The sequence below is a fragment of the Euleptes europaea genome, chromosome 5, assembly GCF_029931775.1.
Source record: "Euleptes europaea isolate rEulEur1 chromosome 5, rEulEur1.hap1, whole genome shotgun sequence".
Classification (NCBI taxonomy): Eukaryota; Metazoa; Chordata; class Lepidosauria; order Squamata; family Sphaerodactylidae; genus Euleptes; species Euleptes europaea.
In genome coordinates this window covers 69,949,053-69,975,581 of record NC_079316.1, presented here as the reverse complement: position 1 = coordinate 69,975,581, position 26,529 = coordinate 69,949,053, and the positions used below count along the sequence as shown (strand labels likewise).

The 26,529-nt window shown below is 45.0% G+C and overlaps 1 protein-coding gene across 1 annotated transcript in view; it reads left to right on the top strand.

Moving 5' to 3' along the window:
- Positions 1 to 4,253: 4,253 nt before the first annotated feature.
- CPXM2 (carboxypeptidase X, M14 family member 2) overlaps positions 4,254 to 26,529 on the top strand; it is a 100,089-nt gene continuing 77,813 nt past the window's right edge. The window contains exons 1-2 of the mRNA XM_056849430.1: positions 4,254 to 4,719; positions 18,691 to 18,792. Of these exons, the coding sequence (XP_056705408.1) occupies positions 4,401 to 4,719; positions 18,691 to 18,792 (421 nt within the window). The 5' untranslated portion in view covers positions 4,254 to 4,400. The remainder of the gene's footprint in view (positions 4,720 to 18,690; positions 18,793 to 26,529) is intronic.

The following is a 26,529-nucleotide window of genomic DNA, read 5'->3' as shown; positions in this document are numbered from 1 at the left end:
CATCTGGTTCTAGTGATTTATTAGTTTGCACTTTGACTACAAGGTCTAGAACTTCCTCCTTCATCACCACTATTTGACTAAGCTCCACATCCTCCCCTCCTAGAAACATCCATTTAGGAAGAGGTATTTGCATGATATTTCAGCAGTGAGAAAAATTCATTTAGCTTCTCAACAACTACCTTGTTGTCCTTTGTGTGTGTGTGTTAAGTGCCGTCCAGTCGCTTCCTACTCATGGTGACCCTATGAATGAAAATCCTCCAAAATGTCCTATCTTTGGCAGCCTTGCTCAGATCTTGCAAATTGAAGGCTGTGGCTTCCTTTATTGAGTCAATCCATCTCTTGTTGGGTCTTCCTCTTTTCCTTTAGTTGTCCTTTAGTACTCTAATTCCATTATCCAATGGCCCAATGGCTTCCCTAACTGGTTTCCTGCTCCTAATGTACTTGAATATTTTTTTTATTGTTCGTATTTTTGCTTTTAGTGATACATTCCTCAAAAATTCCTTTTTTCATCTCTATTTGTCTGCATATCCTTTGTGCAAGTTTGCGTTGGTTTTTATTTTCCTCATTTGGGAAAACCTTCCAGTTTCTAAAGGAAGCCTTTGTCGCTCTAAAAGCTTCCCTCATCCTGATTGTTAGCCATGTTGGTGACCTCTTAGACTTTATGCTACCGTTCCTGACCTGTGGTATATATTATAACTTAAACTCTAGTAATGAGGTTTTGAATGGCAGCTGGGCAGTCTGGGAAGCTGCAGTGACTGCATGGGCTCCCTGGCGGGAACTTTCCTGGCTGGCCATTTGGCTTTCTGCACTGGTCCCTAATCAAAGGTCCAATCGGGGACAGCCTGGGGGGCCAGGGGGCCCTGGTGGACCGCAGGCCTGTGGACTTGGGTTTTCTGGCCGGATATATATTTGGCCCTCGCTTGCCTCTCTGTTTCGGGCCCTCACTCATCTCCCCGCTCATTCATCCTTGCAGCTTCTCCCACTCTTCCTCCCTTTACTTGGCATCATGGGTTGTTTTGTTTTGTTCTTCTTTCATGTCACAACTTATTGGCAGTGTTTGCATGGGGCCAGATCCATTTTGGGGTAAAAGCCAGCCTGTGTGCCCACTTTACCCCACTCTGGGGATCTCAATAAGGGATTTTGGGGGAGGGCTGGCAGGGGACATGCCTAGCTCGGGGGATGTCAGGGCAGCCTCCCTCCAAATGGCGGGGGATACACAGAATGGCTCCAGTCCAAGTGATTTCCAACATACTGCCATTCCAGGCTACTCTCCAGCAGGCGGGCTGGGAGTAGGAGGTACATCATTGGTCAGCAGGTGGGTTGGCTGATGCCCTGTGCTATGCCAAGGCCCTTATGCTGTAACCAATAAAAGCTGAGGCCATTTTTATTCCAACAATTTGTCTGTGTTCTTATTTACACGCTAGGGTTTTGGGTGAGGTTGGGTTCTGGGTAGCGGGCTCCAGCTGCTCCCAAATTGAGCACTGGGTCAGCAAAAAAGGTTGCCTTTGCCCCACCTAAGCATTGTAGTAGACTGATGCTGTGGTTCTTACAACAGTCTGCTATATATGAATGGAAACCTACCTTTAAAGCCTTTGACTTATAAAACAGCTGGAGATCAGCTTTTAGGTTCTCAGAATTATGGAGAAAGAGCACCTCATGTCACATTGACTTCTTAAAAGCATGGTCCCAAAGTTTAAACACAGATTTCTTTGTATTTCTCAAAAGGACTTTGAAAATTTACTATCCCTGTGGTGGTAAGCGACTGTTGACAGCAGGAATAAATGGCTATTGTGGAGGAAAAAAGAGTTTTTAAAAAGTGTAGTTCCATTTTCTTGTTCCATTTTATAGTCCACAATTTACTGCAGATCTTAAGTACCAAGGAACAGAAAACATTCTGCTGCTTTGGGGGAAGAAAAATGTTATTTTTAGCAGTCCTTTGTGGCCAAAGCATATAGAAAAACCATATGTGCCACCTTAAAGAGTTAATGCAGGTAAGTTAAATTAGTAATTAGCTGAACACTTTGTGATAGTTAATTCTAATTATTACAATTTAAAATGTTGTGTAATGTTATATAGAAATGGAGTATGAACTGTATAGGTATCTTTAATCTCACTATTATGTATGTATTCATTTTGTGAGATTTTCACTAGTTTGAGGGTACACAGTATGACTGATTTGTTTTTTGCAAGGAACTACTGAATGGTGTACACAACTGTCAACTTCAAATGCATGATATTCAGCTTTGGTATGTAGATGGATGGCTTTCATCCCGAGCCTCTCCAGCGGAGCCCGCTGAAAGGTGTGGGCTGCCCTTTAAACTGACCTGCGCCTCCCGGCCGGGAGGCACAGATCAGTTTAAAGGACAGCCCGCCCTTCTCCAGCGGAGCCCGCTGAAAGGTGCGGGCTGCCCTTTAAACTGACCTGCGCCTCCCAGCTGGGAGGCTCAGATCAGTTTAAAGGGCAGCCCGAGCCTCTCCAGCGGAGCCCGCTGAAGGGGGGTGGGCTGCCCTTTGAACTGATCTGCGCCTCCCAGCTGGGAGGCTCAGATCAGTTTAAAGGGCCCCCGCGCGCCTTCAGGGAATCCCTCTGAAGGCGCGCTGGGGCCGAATTTTCCCCCGAACTCCGGATCCCCCCGAATTACTGGGGATCCGAAGCGGGGGAGTTCGGACTTCGGCACGTACCGAACCCACAAGGGTCATATTCGGCCGAATCCGAACTGTACCGAATTTTTTTTTTTGACAGCCCTATCTCCAGGTATTTCCCAACCCAGAGCTGGCAACCCTATGCAATGTAATGGACTGCTAGGCAAGATTTCCACTCACCACCCATTTGTGAGGGAGAATTTTAGAATGCAAGGCTTAGAACTTATCAGATCTGTTCAAACTTAACACAAACAACTATTCATGCGTCACGTGTACAGAACTTCCTGAACAGCTCCATTTTAGACTGCTGGAGGGGGAGAAGTCACATATTTCATTTTTGTTATGAGGGAGCAACCAAACAAGGCTGCAGTCTAAAATTATGTATTTTATGAAGTATGTGTTTTATTTCTCCACATTTCAAATACCTCTAGATGAACAGTAATTCTAGAATAAGTCCATGTAGAATTTATTAGGAACAAGGTATGTACTCAGGACAAATTACCCATCTTGAATGTGTGTGCCAGTCCCCAGGTTTCATTCAAGGTGCCCACGAATGATGTACCGGTAACTTAAGTTCATTAATAAGGATAGGTGCAAAACCGGGATGCAACTGGCAAGCTTGAGCATGAAAAAAATGAGCTGGGTAGACACACATTTGAATATCTTTGCAAGTTATATATTTTCTTGAATGGAAGGGAAGGGATCTAGGACTCCTGCAGAGAGAGAAGTGCTAGCCTTTAATATTTATTTAGCAAAATGTATTTTGGAAGGTGAGAGGCATTTTCAAATGCTTTCATCTCATATTTCTGTTTTGAAAAATCCTGAAGTGGAAATGTTTTGCATAGTTTCTAGAAAATGAGGGCTTTGGGTAAATGAGCTGTTATCCAGGACCACCAGATAAGCGAAAAGGTTGAACGGAAACAGCCTAAAATAATAAACAGAAGACTTGGATGAAACTCCAGAAGCGCCAGAGACAGAAAAATACTATTTGTGCCCAATATCCTGACTTTTAATCTCTAGACACGGAAAGGTTTATTTAGTGGAGAGACAATACAAATGAGCAAATAGAAGTCTTTCTGTGCTGTTGACCATCTGCACCTGTTTTCTATCAAACATTGTAGGAGGAGAAGGAATTTCCACAAGCATGTTTTCCTTTCATATAATCTGAACACGATAATAATATTCTTCAGGGATAAAATCCCATAAACCACAGGAGAAAACATTTCCCCTTTCATTCTTTCCTCTGAACACACTCTTTTACACAAAGCTCTGGCAAGAGAAGTTATGCTAAAGCTTGTGGCCAATTTTTTCCTTTCATTTCTTTGAATAAACAAAGTTTTCCCTCAGCGTTTGGATTGGCGGCTGATCCCACGACAACGCGCGAAACTAGAGCTGATAAAGTTTTCACAGGTTGGGGGAAAAGGAGCGAAACAGAGCAGGCAAGACATTATTGAGGCTTCAGGGAATCACACCTGCCAAGTGTCAGCTTGCTTTTCAACTATATGCCTGCAGATGTGTCTGGCCGGGGAGTCCAGTTGATCACATGGACCTCGGGCTGTGCCCCCCCCTCCTCCCACCTCACTCTCACTTCATTACTTGCAACTTTTGAAAACTAATCCAAAGCAGAAGCTCTTATCCCAGACGGTGCTCTTTATCCTGGGAACTTACCAGCTGCCAAAATTCCTGTTTTTCCTCTTCGTTGAATCTAAATTGGATATTATTCACAAAGGAGTTTTTTTTCCTGCAAAATAATAATAATGATGATTCCACCCTGCAAGAAATCTCAGCTCTTTCTTGTGCTCTGGGTTTTTGGTCCGGCACTGCTGGGGGATACAATTTGGGGTCTGCCTATGGAAGATCAGAATTACTACCTACAGGAAATCATCAACAGGGATCATTATTACTCTTTTCCAGATCCCGATGATGAGTTTTCACCGTTCACGGAACAGCCGAAAGAGGAAGAAATGGAGCCCCCTGCAGAGACAGAAGAGCCCCCGCGATTTAGACCAGCCAAGAAGGAGTTAAAACCAAAGAAAGCCAATAGAAAAGATAAATCTGCTCTCGAGACTCCACCAGGTAACTTTTCTCTTTCACTTGCAAAGTTTGAGATTTCAGATGGATCTCACAGGGATTTTTTTTTTCATACATCAGAAGTATGAAAGCAGCTATAGTGACCATGTTAATTGGAAATTCTAATTTTAACCTCAATCTTCACAGTTTTAGGAAGACTCAAATTGTCTCAAATGGAGAAGATTCACTTCCCATCCTTTCTTCATCTAAATGCAATCAAGACAAGTTTTCTTAAACACACAACCAGTGCACAGATTCCTTCCTCCCATAATGACATAGAAAGCTTTTTTCTTAGTTAATTGAAAATAGGTTATAATAAAGCATAGAGATGGAGTGACTTTGGGAGAGCTAGCGTGGTGTAGTGGTTAACAGCAGTGGTTTGGAGCAGTGGAGTCTGATATGGAGAACCAGGTTTGATTCCCCACTCCTCCACATGAGCGGCGGAGGCTAATCTGGTGAAATGGATTCGTTTCCCCACTCCTACACACAAAGCCAGCTGGGTGACCTTGGGCAAGTCATGCTCTCTCAGCCTCACCTACCTCACAGGGTGTCTGTTGTGGGGAGGAGAAGGGAAGGTGATTGTAAGCCAGTTTGATTCTGCCTTAAGTGGTAGAGAAAGTTGGCATATAAAAACCAACTCTTCTTTAAAGTCCATGTCTTCAGTTCAGGAAAAGGGTCTAGAATTTATTTCACAGTCTGGCATGCGAACAGCTGTCCAATTTCATGTTAAAATCCTTTGAAGCACCAGATGTAAAGGAATATTTTCATTTGCTAAGTTTCTGTTATGAACTTTCTTTTGTGACCAAGAAAGTATACCGCAGTGTAGAGAGTCTGGGGTTCAGTGCTGGTATTCTCTGTCTAATGACAATGTTTCCATACTGCTTTTCCAAACAAGTGTTCTCAAAGTAGTTTACTTAAAAAGGTGAAACAGTTAAGATGGTTTAAGATGCACAATCTAACAGCATATAAGGGCATACTTGATGAATGCTGCTTGATTCAGGCAAAATGAAGGGCTGTCTAGCTGCTGTTTTTCCACTCTTCGGTGGCCTCAGCAGGTAGCTAGATAGCTCGGTAATTTCTCTTGTGCTTTCAGTACATAAGGTGCTTTTCCATTCTTCATTCATTTATCCTCTCTAAAAAAGATCTGCAATGGCTTAAGGGGGCTGAAAGAGTGTTATGCCACCCAGGGTAACTCATTCTTGAGGGGTTGATTTGTTGCCAAAGTCTGTTGCATCCAAGATCTTGTGGATTAGACCAGCTGTGTTCTCTGTCAATTTGCACTCCGGACTTCCTCACAGGTTTCGTCGCAACATGGTCTCCTGTTTGGTTTTGTTTTTGGAAAGGCAGCGAAGTACTCAGGTGAGGGACAGCGAACACAATGGTGTCCCGTGCAGACGTGTCCTCTTAGAACTGATTTTTTCGTGAGGTCCAGTGGAGCACTGCGGAAGGGATTGGCTGATATAGTGCATCCTTCAAGGAACACATGCATTTCAAAGCCTCATCTGCTTGTACCAGTCTTGCCTCCCAAACATGCCACAATGCTAAGGCTCTCTCTCCTCACCTCAGGGAGTATCCATGAAACGGCTCTTTTGGGGTAGAAGGGTTTTACACTGCACTTCATTGGAGCTATTTAATCAACCACAGAGTCTTCTATGCTAATTAATTACATTGAATGCTTACTACATTATCTACCCTAAGGGCAGGAAAAAGCAAGAATGGGATAATGCAGATAAGCTATCATTAACACTAATTTACAGCTGTGAATCTAGCTACAGGGTTAATGGTCTGCCTCTGTAATCTTGCATTCAAGAGCAAACTAGTGTAGCGTACCCAGAAAAAAATTAAATTGGCAAGTATTTTAAAAGCCTTATTTTTCTTTTCGCTCAATGGGATTAAAGGCATGTTGGATTAATTAGATGTTTGTGGCAAACAATCAGCTGAGTTTGAGCTGGAACGAAGCAAAGCTGAAGGATAGGAGCACGTGATCTACCCTTTGGCTGAGCAGCTGGTCCTGATCAGTAGTTGCTTTGAATGAGACTTGGACTCAGATTCATAATAGCTGAAAGCTACATGTGATACACACTTGACAAAAGTAAACGAATGGAGATAGATGGGCTCAAAGGCAGCTTTTCAAATGCCGTGCAGGCAAGAAAAGGACCATTTTGCCCCCCCCCTTCCAATTTCCACTGATTTCAAATGGTGCCATCAGGGGCTGGACCAGCTCAGAATGTTGTTTTCTAAATGAACAGCCGCAACCTGTAACAGCCTAACTGGAAGAAACATGTCCCCTTACCTTTCAGCCACTAAAGTCTTATCATGTTCACAAATGAGAGATGTCTGGCAGGCCTTGACAATGTCACGCATCTAGCTGTGCACGCTTCATTTGGAACATTCCTTGTGTCCACATCCTAAAATGCACATGCTACATATATGTGGATTATTCAACTAATGTGGAGGACTGAGTTATGAAACAAGTTTCAATCTGTATATAATTCCTTTGTCTTATGCTTACGTTATATAGGTGATGTTAGCCCTCTTATCAATCTGCAATATAGGGATAATAAAGCCTGACTGATACAGGATGCGGGCCATAGGTAAACACTGCCCTGTGTTCCCAGTCACACTTAAATGTATTTACGATATATACAGATTGGAGTATGTTAGAAGGCCAGCAGTAGACCTGCCCAGGTTGTTGACTGACAGTAGCATTGCCAATATTTGAAGGACCACTTCTTTCCTTATGCCCCTGTGCTGGGGTTGCCAGCTCTGGGTTGGGAAATAGCTGGAGATTTGCGGGAGGGGGGAGCTCAAAGAGTTTGGGGAGGGGAGAGACCTCAGCATGGTAAAATGCTATAGAGTTCACCCTCTAAAGCAGCCGTTTTCTCCAGGAGAACAGGACTCTGTCGTCTGGAGATCAGTTGAACAAGCAGGAGATATCCAGGCCCCACCTGGAGGTTGGCAACCCTGCTCGGTGCACCAACTATGGTAATGAGGCAGCTGTTTATTGGCTATCCCATCACTTAGGGTGGCCTGTCTGACATCAACTAGAGCCTGGACATTTACCATCGTGGCTCCAGCTCTGTAGAATGGGATCCATGAAGAGGTGAGGGGGGGGGGGGCTCCTTAGAGATCTTCAGACGGCGCTGCAAGACCTGCCTGTTTGCCGGGGACACTGAATAGGCAGGCATCTTTTAAGGGGGGAAGGTGGGGGAGAGATTTGGTGTATGTTATTTTATTTTTGGTTTTAAACAGAAAAATGTTTTTTTTTTTTAACTCTTATTTCAAGCCACCTTGAATCTCGAGAAAAGTCAGGATATAAATATTTTACTACATAAATAAATAGAACATGTGTGACCAGGGTATGCATGAAATATTTACATATGGAAAGGTTTCACCCATGACTCGTGTCCTGTATATATTATTTTAAGGTACTTCTTTTCTCAGTCCAAGGTGGCTTACAGAAAGGAAACAAAGAGATACAAAACTGTCACAATCACAGTATAAGAGCAGTTGGCCAAGCCAAAGCCAAACAAATGGCCAAACTACATGCTACTTGTGCCACAGTTAGGGCCAGGGTCCCCTGACCAGTTTTACAGACAAATGTGACATCGGGGAACTAGAGGGTTGCCAACCTCCAGGTACTAGCTGGAGATCTGCTATTACAACTGATCTCCAGCTGATAGAGATCAGTTCACCTGGAGAAAATGGCCACTTTGGCAATTGGACTCTATGGCATTGAAGTCCCTCCCCAAATCCCACCCCCCAAAATTTCCAGGTATTTCCCAACTCAGAGCTGTCCACCCTAGGGAATTAACATTCCAAGTGCTGCAGGACCCAATTCTGCTTGGCAGTGTGACACGTAGGGCTGTTGAAAAAAAAATACAGTTTAGTTTGGATTCGGCCGAATTCAGCCCATCTGGATTCGGGATATGCCGAAGTCCGAACTCCCTCGCTTCGGGTCCATGCAATTCGGCGGGAATTCAAAGTTCGGGAAAAAAATTCGACCAAATAAAGCCATTAAAAACACAACCGCGCCTTTCCGCGGCTCCAGGGGGGCATTTTTGGGGGTAGAGGTCCCAAACTTTCAGCGGAGCTTCAAAGGACCCTTCTTGCAAGACCCCCCAAGTTTTGTAAAGATTGGGTCAGGGGGGGCTGAGATATGGGCCCCGAAAGGGGTCCCCCCACCCTTAATGTGCATCTCTGAGCAGAGCTTGCCGCCCACGCACAAAGCTCCCAGCCCCGACAAACAGCTGAGAGCAAGGGCGGGGCAGGTGCTAAGAGGTTTGCAAAGCAACAGAACTGCAAAGCAACACTGCAAAGCAACACAACTGCAAAGCAACATCCACAACTGCAAAGCAACACCTTTGCAACCATGCAAAGCAACACCTGACACCTTTGCAAACCATGGAAAGGGACAGAGGCAGTTAGCTATGCATAATGAGCAGGAGGGGTTGGAATTTCCCCTTTTGCATTGGACCCGGGACCAGGCAAATGCATTCTTTAAGTAACCATTTGCAAACCAGTTTTGAGCAAGCATCAAAATAGACCTAACCGATCTTATGAATGAGGGAAAACCTGAGGACTGAAACCCCCCCTCAAACCAGGGAGAGAGAGACTCGAGGGGGCACACACACCCCAGTCAGAATGGGCGAAAGCCCCCTTTGGCTTCCCTCCCACCCACAGAATCTGCTCCCTCCCCACACACACACAGACTCTGCTCCCCCCCACACACACACTCAGGAGAAAAATTATAGATTAAAGCCCCCAAAGGGGTCTTACTGTGGCTGTCTTCTGTTCCATCAGGAGGGGCTGGGAGGACTGGGTAATCCAATATGATTCCATTTAAGCATGGAAGGTTTTGCCGCTCTGGAGATGCATACAGTATCGTGTGATCCATTCATCCCAATAGGGAAAAGGGGAAAGCCCATATCTCGGGACCCCCTCACCCAATGTTTACAAAACTTGGGGGGTCTCTTACGAAGGCTCGTCTGAAGCTATGCTGAATGTTTGGGGGCTGCCCCCCAAAAAATGCACCCCCTGCAGCCACGGAAAGAGAAAAGGGGGGAGCCCATATTTCTGCCCCCACTGAACCCATCTTTACAAAACTTGGGGGGTTTCTTAAGAAGGCTCGTCTGAAGCTATGCTGAAAGTTTGGGGGCTGCACCCCCCAAAAAGCACCCCCTGCAGCCACGGAAATGGAAAAGGGGGGAGGGAAAAGGGGTGGCGCCCATATCTCGGGACCCCCTGACCCAATGTTTACAAAACTTGGGGGGTCTCTTAAGAAGGCTCGTCTGAAGCTCCACTGAAAGTTTGGGGTCTCTACCCCAAAAAATGCGCCCCCTGCAGCCAAGGAAAGGAGAGAATGTGCACAAGCACCCCCCATGAGGATTTCTCTCACTCTCTCTCTCTCCCCGGCCCGGCCGCACAGCAGCTGATTCCTCCAGTACTCAATCCTGACTGATTGGCCAGAAGAAGATCCAGCTTGGCCACCGATTGGCCGGGGGAGGAGAATGCTGCTTACTGACGGTTATGCTGCTTACTGACGGCCCGAATTGACCGGATTTATTCGTGAACTCCCGAACTCGCTGAATTCGGCTCCCCCGGTTTCCCGCCATTTTTGAGTTCAGTTCGTCCGGAACTAAAAACCGCTGAATCAGGGGAAATTCGGCTGTTTTTCAGTTCGGGCCGAACCGAATCGACAGCCCTAGTGACACGGGAAGGGCTCCTGCAGCCATTTTGGCTCTGGAAAACTGTGTGGAGGCTGAAGCTTCTCTTCCCCCCCTGTGCCACATTCCTGCGCTGAATCAGGCCCTGGAGCAGTTGGCATTCGCAAAATGGGTCGGGCAACCCTGACCTGTCTTGTGGCAGTAGGGTTGCCAACCTCCAGGTACTAACTGGATATCTCCTGCTATTACAACTGATCTCTAGCCAATAGAGATCATTTCCCCTGGAGAAAATGGCCTCTTTGGCAACTGGACTCTATGCCATTGAGGTTCCTCCCCTCCCCAAACCCTGCCCTCCTCAGGCTCTACCCCAGAAACCTCCCACTGGTGGCAAAGAGGGACCTGGTAACCCAATGTGGCAGACATAACATATAGTCTGGCCCAAATAAGATATACGGTATAGCCCCTCTTAATAGGGATGCCTGCTTCCAAGTGGGACCCCGGAATCCCCTAGAATTATAGCTCATCTCCAGCCTGCAGAGATCAGTTTCCCTGGAGAAAGTGGATGCTTTGGAGGGTTGACTCTATGGCATTGTACCCCACTAAGGTTCCTGTCCTCCCCATGCTCCATCCCCAAATCTCCAGGAGTTTCCCAGCCTGGCGCTGGCAACCCTACCCCCCATCTTCCACTGGTGGCCGGGGTTTGGGGGCTGGCAACTGTACCTCTTAAGCAAGTAAGAAGGAGGAATGTGAGATTCTGTGAGAAGAACATTCCATAGTGATAGAGCAATTGTGATAAAGGACCAGCACCTGTCTTATGCAAGTGTATACTGAAATGATGTGTGCGAAGTGCTTTGATTGTTATGATGAACTAAATCCTTATTGCAGCCTGGAAAAGTACCTTTCAAAATGTGCTCTTTCCATCCCAAGTGTAAAGATTTTCTTGGCAGGGAAAAGATGCATAGGAAACCTTGCAGGATGAGAACTGTGCTTTCCATGCAAGTGAGCCTAGCATAAAAATGTCTAGCCAGCGTTGGCAGATGTATTTTATTGAAGGGAACATTCCTTATTCCAAAATGCCTCCATGCTGTAGGATAAAAACACTTTATTTCAAAAAGGCTCTTCTCTATGAGATTTTTTTTTGGGGGGGGAAGGATTATAAATTTCATTGTGTTCCCAGCTTTTGAAACACTCACACTGAGTTTTCAGTACTGTGTACAACCATGGAAAGGTAAAGAATACACATGTATCAAGTTCTAAATTAAACCAGAACCATATTGACCCCCACAATTTTGGTGGACTTTCTGTAGGGTCAGAGACAAAAAACGTGCATTTTACATGACTAATTAGAACATGGGAGTCTTTCCCTGCTTCGGTTAATGTTCCTTTACTGCCATTTAAACGTTATGCTTTTCCAAGGTTACATATAACCACACAATCATCCAGATAGTATAGGAGCAGGATTTTGGCTATTTGCCTTGATCTCTGTTGAAATGCATTTTATTAGTTTTAGCTAGGGGTGTTGAAAAAAAAATTCGGTAAAATTCGGATTTGGCAAAATTCAGCCCGTTTTGATTCGTGAAATGCTGAAGTCCAAACTCCCCCAATTCGGATCCGTGGAATTCAGCGTGAGATTCGGAGTTCGGGAAAAAATTTGGCCGAATAAAGCCATTTAAAGCACATTCGTGCCTTTCCATGGCTCCGGGGGGGCATGTTTGGAGGTAGAGGTCCTAAACGTTCAGTGTAGCTTGAGGGGACACTTCTTGCAAGAACCCTCAAGTTTTGTTAAGATTGGGTCAGCCCCCCCCGGGTTATGGGGCCCGGAAGGGGGTCCCCCCATCTGCCCATTGGAATAAAGCCATTAAAAACACATTTGTGGCTTTCCACGGCTCCGGGGGGGGCATTTTTGGAGGTAGAGGTACCAAAATTTCAGTGTAGCTTGAGGGGACCCTTCTTGCAAGAACACCCAATTGTTGTTAAGATTGGGTCAGGGACCCCTGAGATATGGGGTCCGGAAGGGGTCCCCCCAATCTGCCCATTGCAATAAAGCCATTACAAACACATTTGCGGCTTTCCATGGCTCCAGGTGGGGCATTTTTGGAGTTAGAGGTTCCACACTTTCAGTGTAGCTTGAGGGGACCCTTCTTGCAAGAACCCCCATTTTTGTGAAGATTGGGTCAGGGGCCCCCGAGTTATGGGGCCCGGAAGGGGTCCCCCATCTGCCCATTGGAATAAAGCCATTAAAAGGGATGTACTAAGTGAATGACAAGTCAGCCCATTGGAAGCAATGGGAGAGGTTGCCCAGCCCATTGAAGATAATGGGAGAGGGGAATGTCGGTTGACTTGCATTGATTCCACTAAAATACATTACAGGGGATGTACTAAAATGAATGACAGGCTAGCCCATTCGAAACAACAGGAGCAGCTGCCCATTGGAAACAATAGGAACCAGCAAGAGAGAGACTCACTGACCCACAGTTAACTCCACACGAAGTTGGCAACCGGTGAAAACAGTAGAATGCACAGTCCCACACAGAGGCAATCAAGCCCACCCCCCAGCAGAACAGGTAAACCCACCCCCCTTTGGCTTCCCCCCTCTCTCTTACACACACACACACACAGAATCTCCCCCCCCCCACATACACACACACAGGAAAAAATTATACAGAATTATAGAGAAAAGCACCCAAATGGGTCTTACTGTGGATGTTTTCTTCTCTTCCATCAGGAGCAGGGACTGGGAGTCAGGACTCAGGAGTAATCCAATACAGTTCTAGCAGACTCACACACACATACTCTCTGGCCATTTATGCACGGGAGGTTTTGCCTTGGATTTGCCACTCTCTAGATGCACATTAAGGATTGCCTGCTCCCATTCATTCCAATGGGTGGATGGGGGGGGGAACCCCATAACTCAGGATTAATTGCCTTTTAGTCAGACCCCCGGGCCAGAGTAATGGTATGGCCCAACTGCTGAGGCAACCAGACCCCCAGGCCGGGGTAATGGTATGGCCCAACTGCCGAGGCAACCAGACCCCCAGGCCGGGGTAATGGTACAGCCCAAAGCGAATGTGTTTTTAAAGGCTGTATTCCAATGGGCAGATAGGTGGGGGGACCCTTTCCAGGCCCCATAATTCGGGACCCCCTGACCCAATCTTCACAAAAATGGGGGTTCTTGCAAGAAGGGTCCCCTCAAGCTACACTGAAAGTGTGGGACCTCTACCTCCAAAAATGCCCCCCCCGGAGCCGCGGAAAGCCTCAAATATGTTTGTAATGGCTTTATTGCAATGGGCAGATTGGGGGGACCCCTTCCAGGCCCCATAACCTGGGACCCACTCACCCAATCTTAACAAAACGTGGGGGTTCTTGCAAGAAGGGTCACCTCAAGCTACACTAAAAGTTTGGTACCTCTACCTCCAAAAATGCCCCCCAGAGCCACGGAAAGGCGCAAATGGGCACATGTCCCCTTCAGGGGATCTTTCACACAAACAGACACTCTCTTTTTCTCTCCCTGGGTCGTGCAGCAGCTGGGCTCATGCACTCAACCACGACTGATTGGCCAGAAGAAGACCCGGCTTGGCCACCATTGGCCGCGGGAGAATGCTGCTAGTTGCTTACTAACTGACAGTTGTGCTGCTGATTGGGAGCCCCCAACTTTGCTGAATTTATTCGGCGTTTGCCTGAACTCACCGAATTCGGCTCCTCATTTTCCCGCCTTTTTTTGAATTTGGCTCTATCCGAATTGGAAACTGCCGAATCGGGGGAAATTCGGCTTTTTTTTTTGTTTGGGACGAACTGAATCGACAGCCCTAGTTTTAGCCCAGCCTGTCAAGATCATCCTGTATCCTGGCTCTGTCTTCTACCACATTTGCTACCCCCTCCCAATTTAGTATCATCTGCATATTTAATAAGTATCCCCTCTATTCCTTCATTCAAATCATTAATAAATAGATTTATAGTAACTCCAAAGTGATGTCTAGTGTTACAGAGATTCAGAGCAACCAGACTTGCCTTTAAATAAAAATATATGCTAATTTACTCAGAGGTAAATCCCACTGAATTGAAAATTGCTCATGGGATTATAGGACATTGCCTCCAAATTTTTGCAACACCACTCATGCGCCTGGACTGGATCACTAACACAGTCAACGATATCCCAAATTGGTGACAGTCATGATTGAAGTATGCACTTTGGTCACACTCTATCCACAATATTTCAAAGACAGGCTGTCTCTTTGTTTGCTGTCCCAGATGGAATTTAAACTAATTCTCTGGGTGTGCTTGGCAAAGAAAGTAGGAACCCTGCCATGTTCTGCGCTGTGCCAGTTGTGGAAGAGAGTTTTCGGCTCCCAACAGCTTGTTCTGATTTCAGAGCTTTATTAACGCTGTTCCTTGAGCCTTTAGCAGACAGTGGCTTCGTCTTCAATGTTATGCCATTACATGTAGGAATAACTTGTTTATTGGGCCATGAACTCTTTCATACGAAATTGCCTGTGTCATCAGTTTCATGGAATGTCTGAAGAAGTAGACATAAAAGCACGGGCTCTTTAAATAAATAAATATGAGGGCTGAAATTGGTTCTTCTTTTTGGAAAATGCAACCTGATGTTAAAATGATCTAACATCTTAAACATGGGATTTGGAGTCTCTAGAGACTACAGATCCTGTTCTTGTGAGACAGAGAAAAATCCAATCCCTGCTTTCTGGCAGAAAATGATAGCAGAAGAGCATGGGATTTCGCATTTTCCTGACCCTTACAGTTCAGGAGTCAAAGGTAACCTCAAATTTCATGCTGTGCAGCAGGAATTATATTTATGAGCATGCTTAAGAGTTAAGGGGTTCATTAATTTCCAGATAAGAAGAGGTATAAAAAGGTAAAGGTCCCCTGTGCAAGCACCAGGTCATTCCTGACCCATGGGGAGATGTCACATCCCGACGTTTTCTAGGCAGACTTTGTTTGCGGGGTGGTTTTCCAGTGCCTTCCCCAGCCATCTTCCCTTTACCCCCAGCAAGCTGGGTACTCATTTGACCGACTTCGGAAGGATGGAAGGCTGAGTCAACCTTGAGCCGGCTACCTGAAACCGACTTCCGTCGGGATCGAACTCAGGTCGTGAGCAGAGCTTTTGACTGCAGTACTGCAGCTTAACACTCTGCGCCATGGGGCTCCTCAAGAAGAGGTATAGCAATAGTCTTATCTTTAGCAAGTAGTGTTGCCAGGTCCTTTTACGCCACCGGTGGGAGGTTTAGGGTGGCCAACATCCAGCTACTAACTAGAGATCTCCTGCTATTACAACTGATCTCCAGCCGACAGAGACCAGTTCACCTGGAGAAAATGGCTGCATAGAGGGACTCTATGGCATTGAAGTCCCTCCCCTCCCCAAACCCCACCCTCCTCAGGCTTTGCCCCCAAAACCTCTCGCCGGTAGTGAAGAGGGACCTGGCAACCCTAGGGAGATTTTTGGGGGTGGACCCTGAGGAAGGCGGAGTTTGGGGAGGGGAGGGACTTCAATGCCATAGAGTCCAATTGGCAAAGCGGCCATTTTCTCCAGGTGAACTGATATCTATCGGCTGGAGATCAGTTGTAATAGCAGGAGATCTCCAGCTAGTACCTGGAGGTTGACAACCCTACTAGCAAGCTTTCCTCTTCAAAACCTTTGCACTTAAAAAGTTTGTTTAGGGGACTGGTGGTGAAACAGGGGGAAGAATGACTAATCTATTCATTGTTTAAAAGCTTCTTGCAAGTGCTTGATTTTAGGGTTTTTTGAACACTTTCAAGAAAACTTGCACAAAATGAACGTAAATTAATGTAAGCTGAGGGGAGGGCATGGGGAGGGGCCCTGGATCAGTGGTAGAGCATCTGCTTGGCATGCCGAAGGCCCCAGGTTCAATTTCTGGCACCTCCAGTTAAAAGGATCAGGTAGCAGGTGACAAGAAAGACCTCAACGCGAGACTGCTGAGAGCTGCTGCCAGTCTGAGTAGACTGTACTGACACTGATGGTCTGATGGTCTGATTCAGTATAAGGCAGCTTCATATGTCTTCACGTGTTTATGTGAGAGTTTGCCCATCACCGTGACACTCAAAACTAGACAACTAATAACTTTCTTGTAAGCCCCAATGAAGCAGAAGTCTGGGTTTAGGACAACCTATCCCACAGGAAACAAGAAATAAATTCAACATAGTTTGGAGGCTGCAGTAGTTTGCCTGGCTGCAGTCACCATTTGATGTTTTGAGAAAGTCAACAGGAAGAGTGCCTCTGCTGAACCTGTCAGAATCTATGACAATGTGAACAAAATATTTGATGTTTTCTGTGCTGTAATACAGGAGGGACTACCTGGATGGCAGAGGTTGCTGCTAATAGGATCAAAAGAACACAGAATTCAAAGACTCCCAATTATTTTGTAGGACTCTTACAAACACCTCAAAACTATCAAGCTGAGCTGCATTTTTGTTTTCATTTGGCAGATGCTAGAGTTTCCTTGGGCCTCTCTGGAGGTTTCTGTAGCATTACCTGGTTGTCATGGGTTTTTTTTTTTTATATAATAAAAGATGAGATTTAATATTTAAGGAATTCCACCCAGAATAGTGTTAAAGTTGAAATTTAGAGATGCAGATTTCATGTCAGCCTACTGATTTCTTTCACACACTCTTTTGCTTTTCTTCTCAGTTTTCACCCATTGAATATGTTGTACTGCCAAGTCATATCTGAAGAAGGGAGCTGTGGCTCAGAAAAGCTCATACCCTGCCAGTAATGTTGTTAGTCTTTAAGGTGCTACTGGATTTTTGCTCTTTTCTACTGCCAAGTCATAAGACAGGCGATCGGAAGTGTTGTGATATTTGTTTGAGCACTTATTTGCTAATTTGGAGAGTATGAACACAGTAGGATATGTTGTCCAATAGTTACCACGTGTGGTCATGTACATTCTTCACTGCTTTCTGAAATTATGATTGTGCTGGTGCAATTGATGGACCAAAAACAGGTTAGTCAGGTTTATGCGACACTGTAAGACATATTCAGTTGTCTATATACTAGATTCATCATGTCTAGTAGCAACATAGAGACCAAGACGATTTTCTGGGTATGAGCTTTCGAGAGTCAAAGCTCCCTTTGTCAGCTGTAGATATGGAAAGGATACACTGATACTAAAATTTTCAGAACAGGCAGTGAGCATCCCCACAAAATGGCTGCCATGAAGGCTGTGTCTAATCACAAATTGTTGGGACATTCTACAAAACGTTAGAACATTCTAAGGCAAGCACCCTGTTACACTGAAGGCAGCTTCATTCTGAAGGAGAGGAGATCAGACAAGCTGCCTTGTCCTTTGCCATCCTCCCTTGGTGACACCACCATGACTACAAGAAGCGCCCCCTGAGGTTGGCCAGTGATGCTCCTTCCTATGGTCTAGAAACTAGGAGGAGAAAATCCCACTGTGTCATCTGAACTGTGGCCATTTTTTCTCCCACTCCTCAGTTTTTCAAGGGTGGGAGAATGAAGTTGGGGTTGGCAAGCAAATGGGAAGCCTGTCCAAGGAGTTTGGGTACATGTTTATCACATTATCTATTTTATCCTCACAAAAACTTTGTGAGGTAGCTTAATTTGAGTGACTGGCCCATGTTTCTCCAGTGAGCTTCGTTGCTGAGTGGGGATTTGAACTTGGGTCTCCCCTATTCGAATGCAGCACTCTATCCACTACACTCTGGCTCATGCTTTTCTACTCTCTCCACTGTTGTCTTGTGGGTTGCACACATGCATTGCACCACCATGGAAAATCCACTCTCTCAATGCTGCTCCAGCAATTTTCCTAAGAGCAGGAAACTGGTCATGAAGAAACAATGATAGACCAGTGGCTCTCACTTGACTTTCCACCCAATGCTCAACACTACAGAATAATAATGAGATTCATCCTCTAGAACAATGGTCCTCAGTGTGATGCCAATGGGCACCATGGTTTCCACCAGTTTGCTTCCTGGTGCCCCTTTGCTTCCTGCCCAAAGAGCCAATCCACTTGTTAGCTTGACACAATGAGCAAACCTAATTTTTGAGGACATCGGTGGAACTGAAGGGGTGCATAAATCTCATAATATTTAATGGGACTTGAAACATGTGCCTTTTCTGAAGTACACCCATTGTATTGTATAACTGTAGCATTTGAAAAGAAGTAGGAATAATGTATTTACTTTTTGGAACAACACAAAGAAATTAAAATGGGATGCTCTTTTATTCTTTGATTTATAGTTGCTGATTGTATTGTCACATTTTATAGTTTGTGTTTGGGGAAAATAACACACAGGGTTTTTAAAATTATTATTCCTACAGCTAAAAATGGCAACAGGAAAGGTGAGAAAAACAAGAAAGGCACAGAAAGGACACCAGATGGCGACTATGAAAGACAAACCGCGTCTGAAGACAGCCGAGAAAGTAAGCCAGAATGTCTTGAGATGCCTTTGTATTTCTTCTCTGGTGAACTTTTTCTCAGAAAAAAATAACAATTAAATGAAAAGCGGCCCTGCAAACAGCGTTGTGTATTATAAACCATTCTGTTGGTTACATGTGTGTGTATTGAAATCCACTGCTTATTGGTTGCTTTTCATGCTTCATGTCAAAGACTCAAGTGTGTTCGTAGTCCTTGTTTGTATGTAGGGCAAAGTTGATTGGTTATGGGATGTCATTGTTCCCATTTATCTCATACAAGCAGTAATCCTAAGCAGATCTGCTCAGAAGTAAGTCCCATTTTATTCCATTGGGCTTACTTCTAGGAAAATGTTCTTTAGGTTGCTGCCATAAAGTAGAAGGGTGATTGTGTCTTGTTCCTAGAATTTGTACAGAATTTGTACAGAATTTTGGACCACATCACTTTGTATTACAAAATGAGGGAAGTGGAATCATATTTTGCAACAATCCCATCAGGAAAAAAGCTCCCAGCATGGAGGAAACTAGCATAACTGGCACTTTCTACTTGAGATTCTAAATTATTAAATGCAGATTTTTTAAAATGTGTAGACATTCATTCTATAATATAGTTTCCCTTGGGTCCTGAGATGCTCAGGAGAAAGGCAGACATATAATTTCTAAAATAAATAAATATAGTCCAGAATCTCAACCTTATTCAGCATAACTATATAGAATGGTTCCCACAGATTCTGATCAAATAATCAATTCTGCAGGGTCACCAAGTCAAGATCCTTGCACTGTTGACCTAAGATCACAGCCACGTCATTTATTTTATCTAATCTAGGGAAAACACTAACTATGAAAAAAAAAAATCTGAATCCTCCCTTTAAATCCCAAAGGATAAAAAGGATTTAAACTCCCCAACATAGGATCATACAGTCTGAGTCTGCATCTGGGAAACAGTACAGACTGATAGGGTTGCACAGAGAACTGAATATTACAAGATTATTTGGGGTGCCAATCTTGTGGTGCTGAGGGCTTTACTGCACAAGGCAGGGCTGATGGCTAAGGATTGGGCATCAGGCTGAATGCCCGATGCTTGGTTGAGGGTATTTAGTGAATAGGCCCCACTGCTTGGGAGCTGTGCACCTCAGCATCTAGCTGTAAACTCTTTACTGGACAAAAGCAACAATGGGGGGGGCACAAGGAGGGAGAGGGGAGAGAGAAGGAGGTGGAAAGAGAACGATCCCAGGATTCCCCCTCAAACAAGATTCTCTTTTTAATTTTTAATTTCAAAAATGTATAAATCATCTGCTTCCTATCCCCTTTCAGATTGAACATCTCTGACAGAGCCAGCATTTTTGTTTAGCTGTCATTGATGAACAGGTTGAAAAGCACCGGTCCCAACACAGATCCCTGAGGCACCCCACTGCTCACATCCCACCATTGTGAGAACTGACCATTGATTCCTACTCTCTGCTTCCTATTTTTCAGCCAGCTCTCAATCCATAAGAGGACTTGTCCTCTTATCCCATGACTATGAAGTTTGCTTAGCAGTCTTTGGCGGGGGACTTTGTCAAAAGCTTTTTGGAAATCCAAATACACAATATCCATAGGCTCAATCCTGTCCACATGCTTATTGACGCTTTCAAAAAACTCTAATAGGTTAGTGAGACAGTACCTACCCTTACAGAAGCCATGTTGGGTTTTGCCCAGCAGACCTTGCCCTTCTATATGCTTGACAATTCTATCTTTAATAATGCTTTCCACTAATTTACCCGGAACAGACATTAAGCTAACTGTAATTTCCTGGGTCCCCCCTGGAACCTTTTTTATAAATGGGTTTTACATTGGCCATTCTCCAGTCCTCTGGTACAGAGGCTGATCGAAGGGACATATTACATATCTTTGTTAGAAGTTCAGCAATTTCCCATTTGAGTTCTTGAAGAACTCTAGGATGAATACCGTCTGGTCCCTGTGACTTGTTAGTTTGCAGTTTGTCTAGATGTTCTAGGACTTCCTGCCTTGTTACCACTATTTGCCTCAGTTCCTCATTTTCCCCTCTCCAAAATCTCTGTTCAGGAAAAGGAATCTGCCCTGTATCTTCAACAGTGAAGACAGATGAGAAGAATTCATTTAGTTTTTCAGCAATCGCTTTATCCTCCCTTACAGTTCCTTTACTCCCATTGTCATCCAATGGTCCAACTGCTTCCCTAGCTGATTTCCTACTCCTAATATACTTAAAGAATTTCTTATTGTTTGTTTTGATGTGTTTAGCAATATGCCCCTCAAAATCTTTTTTTGCATCTCTAATTATCTGCTTGCATTTCCTTTGTGCAAGTTTGTGTTTGCTTCTGTTCGCCTCGTTTGGGTAAACCTTCCAGTCTCTGAAGGAAGACTTTTTTTCTCTAATTGCTTCCTTCACCTTACCCGTTAGCCATGGTGGTGACTTCTTGGACTTATTACTACCTTTCCTGACCTGCGGTATACAAGCTAGCTGATCCTGTAGTAATGTGGACTTGAGTAACCCCCAAGCCTTTTCAAGAGATTTAACCCTCCTAATTGTTCCTTTCAACTTCCTCTTTACCAGTTTTCTCATTTCCCTCTTTTAAAGTCAAAGGTAATTGTGTGAGATTTTCCAGTCACTTTCCCACTTGCATATAAATTAAATTTGATACCATTGTGATCACTATTGCCAACTGGCTCAACTGCATCCACATCCCGCACTAAGTCACTGGACCACCACAGAGTATTAAATCCAGGATTGCCTCCCCTCTGTTTGGGTCTATGACCAACTGTTCGAGGGCACAGTCATTTAGGATGTCTAAAATTTTTATCTCTTTGGCTTGGCTGGAGCATACATTTATCCAATCAATATGAGGGAAGTTGAAGTCTCCCATTATTACTACTTCATTACCTTTACATGCTTCCCTAATTTCATTCTCCATCTCAAGATCACCCTGAGCCATTTGGTCAGGGGGGCGATAGAATGTCCCCAGTACTAAATCACCTTTGGGGCCCGGAATCGTCACCCATAAGGATTCTGTGGACAAGTCTGCCCTTTTTATGGTCTCTAGCTTATTAGACACTATGCCTTCCTTGATATACATAGCAACACCCTCTCCAATATGCCCTTCCCTGTCATTTCTATACAGTTTGTAACCAGGGATGACTGTATCCCACTGGTTCTCTCCCCTCCACCAGGTTTCTGTAATGCTCACTATATCTATGTCTTCTCTTAAAACCATGCACTCTAATTTCCTCATTTTTGCTTCGAGGCTTCTAGCATTAGCATAAAAACACATCCACACTGTTTCTCTCTTTCGACTTGCCTGGCATGTGCCTTTGGGCATCTTTAAGTGGCTATCCATCATTTTTTCCCATTCCCTTTCATGTCTAAGTAATTCCTATGTGGGCAATCTGAAGCAATTTTCCCTTTGTCCGTATGCACTGAGTTTGCCCGAACCGGATGCTTCTCAGCTCCTGTCGGCTTTCCCCCCAGGTTCAGTTTAAAAGCTGCTCTGCCACCTTTTTTATATTACGCGCCAGCAGTCTGGTTCCATCCTGGTTCAAGTGGAGCTCATCCCTTTTGTATAGGCCCGGCTTGTCCCAAAATGTTGCCCAGTTCCTTACAAATCTAAAGCCCTCTTCCCTGCACCACCGTCTCATCCACGCATTGAGACTCAACAACTGTACCTGCCTAGCTGGTCCTGCACGTGGAACAGGTAGCATTTCTGAGAAAGCTACCTTGGAGGTCCTGGCTTTTAGTCTCCTGCCTAGCAACCTAAATTTGGATTCCAAGACCTTCAGACTACATTTCTCCACGTTGTTGGTGCCCACATGCACCACAACCACTGGCTACCAGACTACCTATATGACGGGTAATGTCCGCAACCTTTGCACCAGGCAGGCAAGTCACCATGCGGTCCATGTACCCGCCAGAGTCCCAGCTATCTACATTCTGAAGAATTGAATCCCACACTACAAGACGCCCCCCTCCCCTCTGAGGCATATCCTCGGTACGAGAGGATATCTGTTCATCCACCAAGGAAGAGGTCCCTTCCAAGGTACCACATCTCCCTACCTCAGTGAGATGGCCTCCTTCCCCAAGGGCTCCATCATCCGTGACTGGCAGGTTGCCGTCACCTTGGGACTGGGATGTGACTATTCCATCCTTGGAGTCCTTAGTCACTTCTCTCTCTGCCTGCCTCAGCTCATCCAGTTGAGCTACCTTGGCCTCAAGGAAGTGAACTCGCTTCCTGAGAGCCAGGAGCTCCCTGCAACGAGCACACACCCACGACTTCTGTCCAGCAGGCAGATAATCATACATGTGACACTCCATGCAGCACACTGGATAGCCCCCCGACCCCTGCTGGGGTCTACCTTCATAACTGGTATTTATTTATTTAATTAATTAATATATTATTCTTTGGTGTTGTAACCCTGCCCTTTGCTCGGTACTCCAACTGGATGGAGAGAGTTACTCTGCCAAGATAACAAGATTTTATACTCACCCTACAGATCCCCAGTCATGAGCCACAGGCTAAGAGCCACAGGGCAAGAGCCTTTGTGCTCTCGCCCTTCGGCTCGCGCCTCTGGTGAGCAGGAGCCTTGGAATTTAAATGCTCACAGCCCCCACCTCTCACACACAAGCTCCAATCACAACAACCCCACTTAACAAGGTAACAATCAAGCTTTCAGGCAGCAAACAACCTTAATCACCCACTGGCACAACAATCACAACCCTCTCCCAGCAAACCTAAATTAAATTCTCAGTTTAGTTAGGCTTCCCAGCGTTTTTAAAAAGACAAAGTTTAAACTCACCCCTGCCTGTAGTCCCCAGCTCAGCTCAGCTTTATTATACCCTGCTACCTCAGTCATACCACAAGGCCAAATGGAACACAGGCAATTATACAAAATACCACAACAGAAACCAAGGCCTAGATCTTTCCACAATAAGATGACATTTCAAAATAGTCATTGTTAAATGGCATCCACATGTCCATTACATGTATGAGTCATTTTTCAGTTAATCTGATTAAATGAGTCTGACAGAAAGGAAGTTCTAAGAGCTAGGGGTGGTGGTGTCAGAGCGGAACCTTTTAGACACAAAAACAATTTAAAATTCTTCTGTATTCTAAAACTGGTTAAGTCCTTAGCTGCATACTTGAATGTTTATGGTGCCCCACCTTTCTGTTTCAAGTAGGGTTGCCAACCTCCAGTACTAGCTGGAGATCTCCTGTTATTACAACTGATCTCCAGCTGATAGAGGTCAGTTCACCTGGAGAAAATGGCCACTTTGGCAATTGGACTCTATGGCATTGTAGTCCCTCCCCTCCCCAAACCCCATCCTCCTCAGGCTCTGTCCCAATAACATCCCACCGGTGGCACAGAGGGACCTGGCAACCCTAGTTGTTCTATGGTACTTATGAAGGTGATTTCTAGCAAGTCAGCTCACTGGTCCACCATACTGCTTAGTAATATCTACTCTGGCTATCAGCAGCCCTTCAGGGTTTCTGGTAAAAAAAGGTCTTTCCCAACACCGGCTAACCTGAGATCCTTTGAACTGGAGAGGCCAGAGGTTGAACCAAAATAAAAAGCTGGTGCCACCTGTCCTTTTTTAAAAAACCTTACCCATTGTTCCCTAGCCACCTGTAGGTTTCTTAGCAGTGATGGTGACCCTCTGTGCTATATAACCATGTGAGTAATTATGTCCAGGATGGCAGTTATATTTTCTTTAACAAATCATGGACTCAAACTAATTACGATTTTTGTGGACATCTGGGGCTGCCAATTTGCTTCACGTTGCTACCAAATTTATATAGGACATCGGCTAGTGGTTTCAAGCTGCCATCAGATAATGAAACAAAAATCTAATTTTCCAGTCCTTACATTGCTTCACCTGCTGAACCCTTGTTCTTTGGAGAGAGAGCTGTGGGGGGTAAGCAGTTCAGACTGAGCCATCCTGCAGGGCCTGATTAACTGAAAGTGAAGTGGATTGCCGAGGTTGTTAGATAGCACCGAACAGGAAATTTAGTCTTGGAATGTTTCGCAATTTCACCTTCTGTAAGTTCCTTTGTCTCTTAAAGGTAAAGGTCCCCTGCGCAAGCCCCGGGTCATTCCTGACCCATGGGGTGACGTCACATCCCGATGTTTTCTAGGCAGACTTTGTTCACGGGGTGGTTTGCCAGTGCCTTCCCCAGTCATCTTCCCTTTAACCCCAGCAAGCTGGGTACTCATTTGACCGACCTCGGAAGGATGGAAGGCTGAGTCAACCTTGAGCCAGCTACCTGAAACCGACTTCCATCGGGATTGAACTCAGGTCGTGAGCAGAGCTTTTGACTGCAGTACTGCAGCTTAACACTCTGCGCCACGACTCTTACTTCTCCTGTATTTGCTTATGTTTCATCAGTAGTTCACACAGAAAATAGATACCCCAGTTGGCGGGGGGGGGGGAGGCTGTGCATGAGCTCTACGCCCCTAGGGTAGATTTCAATGGGTCATGGGTAGACAAGAAAAACTTTACCCACTGGTCACTGGGTACACTCACAATCTGGTTTAAGTCAGGTAAACAGCCACATGTACCCTGTTAATATATCAGGAAAACTGTAGCTCAGTTGGGTGCTGTGTTAGTATGTTAATGTTGTCACAAAGGTCCAGGTTTCATTGAAATGTCAGACACGTGCAATGCCCTCATGGGTTAATTCTTCTTGCCCAGCCACCTCACGTTTAAATTTGGCCTTGTCCCCTCATCCCCTCCTTCCAGAAGCAACCCCAGAGCTAACTGACTAGTGTGAAAAAACATGACGGGCTTTCCCCTTTTGTCAGCTCTGTTTAAGACGAGCGCAGTGAAGCCAAGTATGCTACGGACATTCACTGGACTCATGCAAAGTTACCCTGCAGGTGTTTTTGACCTTAACATTACCTAACACACCATGTCACAGTGCATCAGGGAGCCAGGCTCATAAGGATTGCCACTTTTATCTGGCTAACCTGCTCTTGATAAAGGTTGGGACTTAGCACCTTGTAGACATTGTCAAAAAGAATAGCGACGTTCCAGCTGACACACACAAGGACTTTCACGGAAACAATCAGACCTTTCCAGTTCCTCTCCCCCACTCCAACATCAGTCACCTTTGATACATTTGAAGCTCTTACTAATTTGCAGATGACTTGTAGGGAAAAAAAGAAGTGTACCCCCAAAACTGAACCACAAATTAATGTGGCCTAACAAGGTTTTTAGACAAGCTCTGGACTTGACTTTGGCTAAAACCCTGAATAACTGAGGCACATCTTTGCCTCCCATCATTTCTGTGGGATTTTTAAACAAATCCTAAACTACAAACAAAGCATTACCTATACTTTCTGGCTGCAACTGATTAGCTAATGAGACATATGTGTAGCTTGTAAGAGAATCCTTTCCATTTGGGTTTTCTGTAGGGCAAGAGTGAGAACTGACGTTCCAGCTGTCGTACATGGGAAGATCCAGGCCCAAACCCTTGAGCTGGCACAGGTGTTGCCTGATAAATATTCCGCAAAATGTATTTATTTGTGTATCATTCCACTTATTCATGTAGACGAGAGGCATTCTATCATTCAGGAGCGTTCTATGAAAAACTAGACTGAAAATTTTCTTGTTGTGCCTGGCCAAGCTGAAGATTTATTAAGGCAGCTTAAATAAGGAAGTCAGAGCTGATTTTGGCAGAAAGAAAATGGAAACACTTAGGATGGAGGGAAAGGATTCTATTTTTCATCTGATTGGGA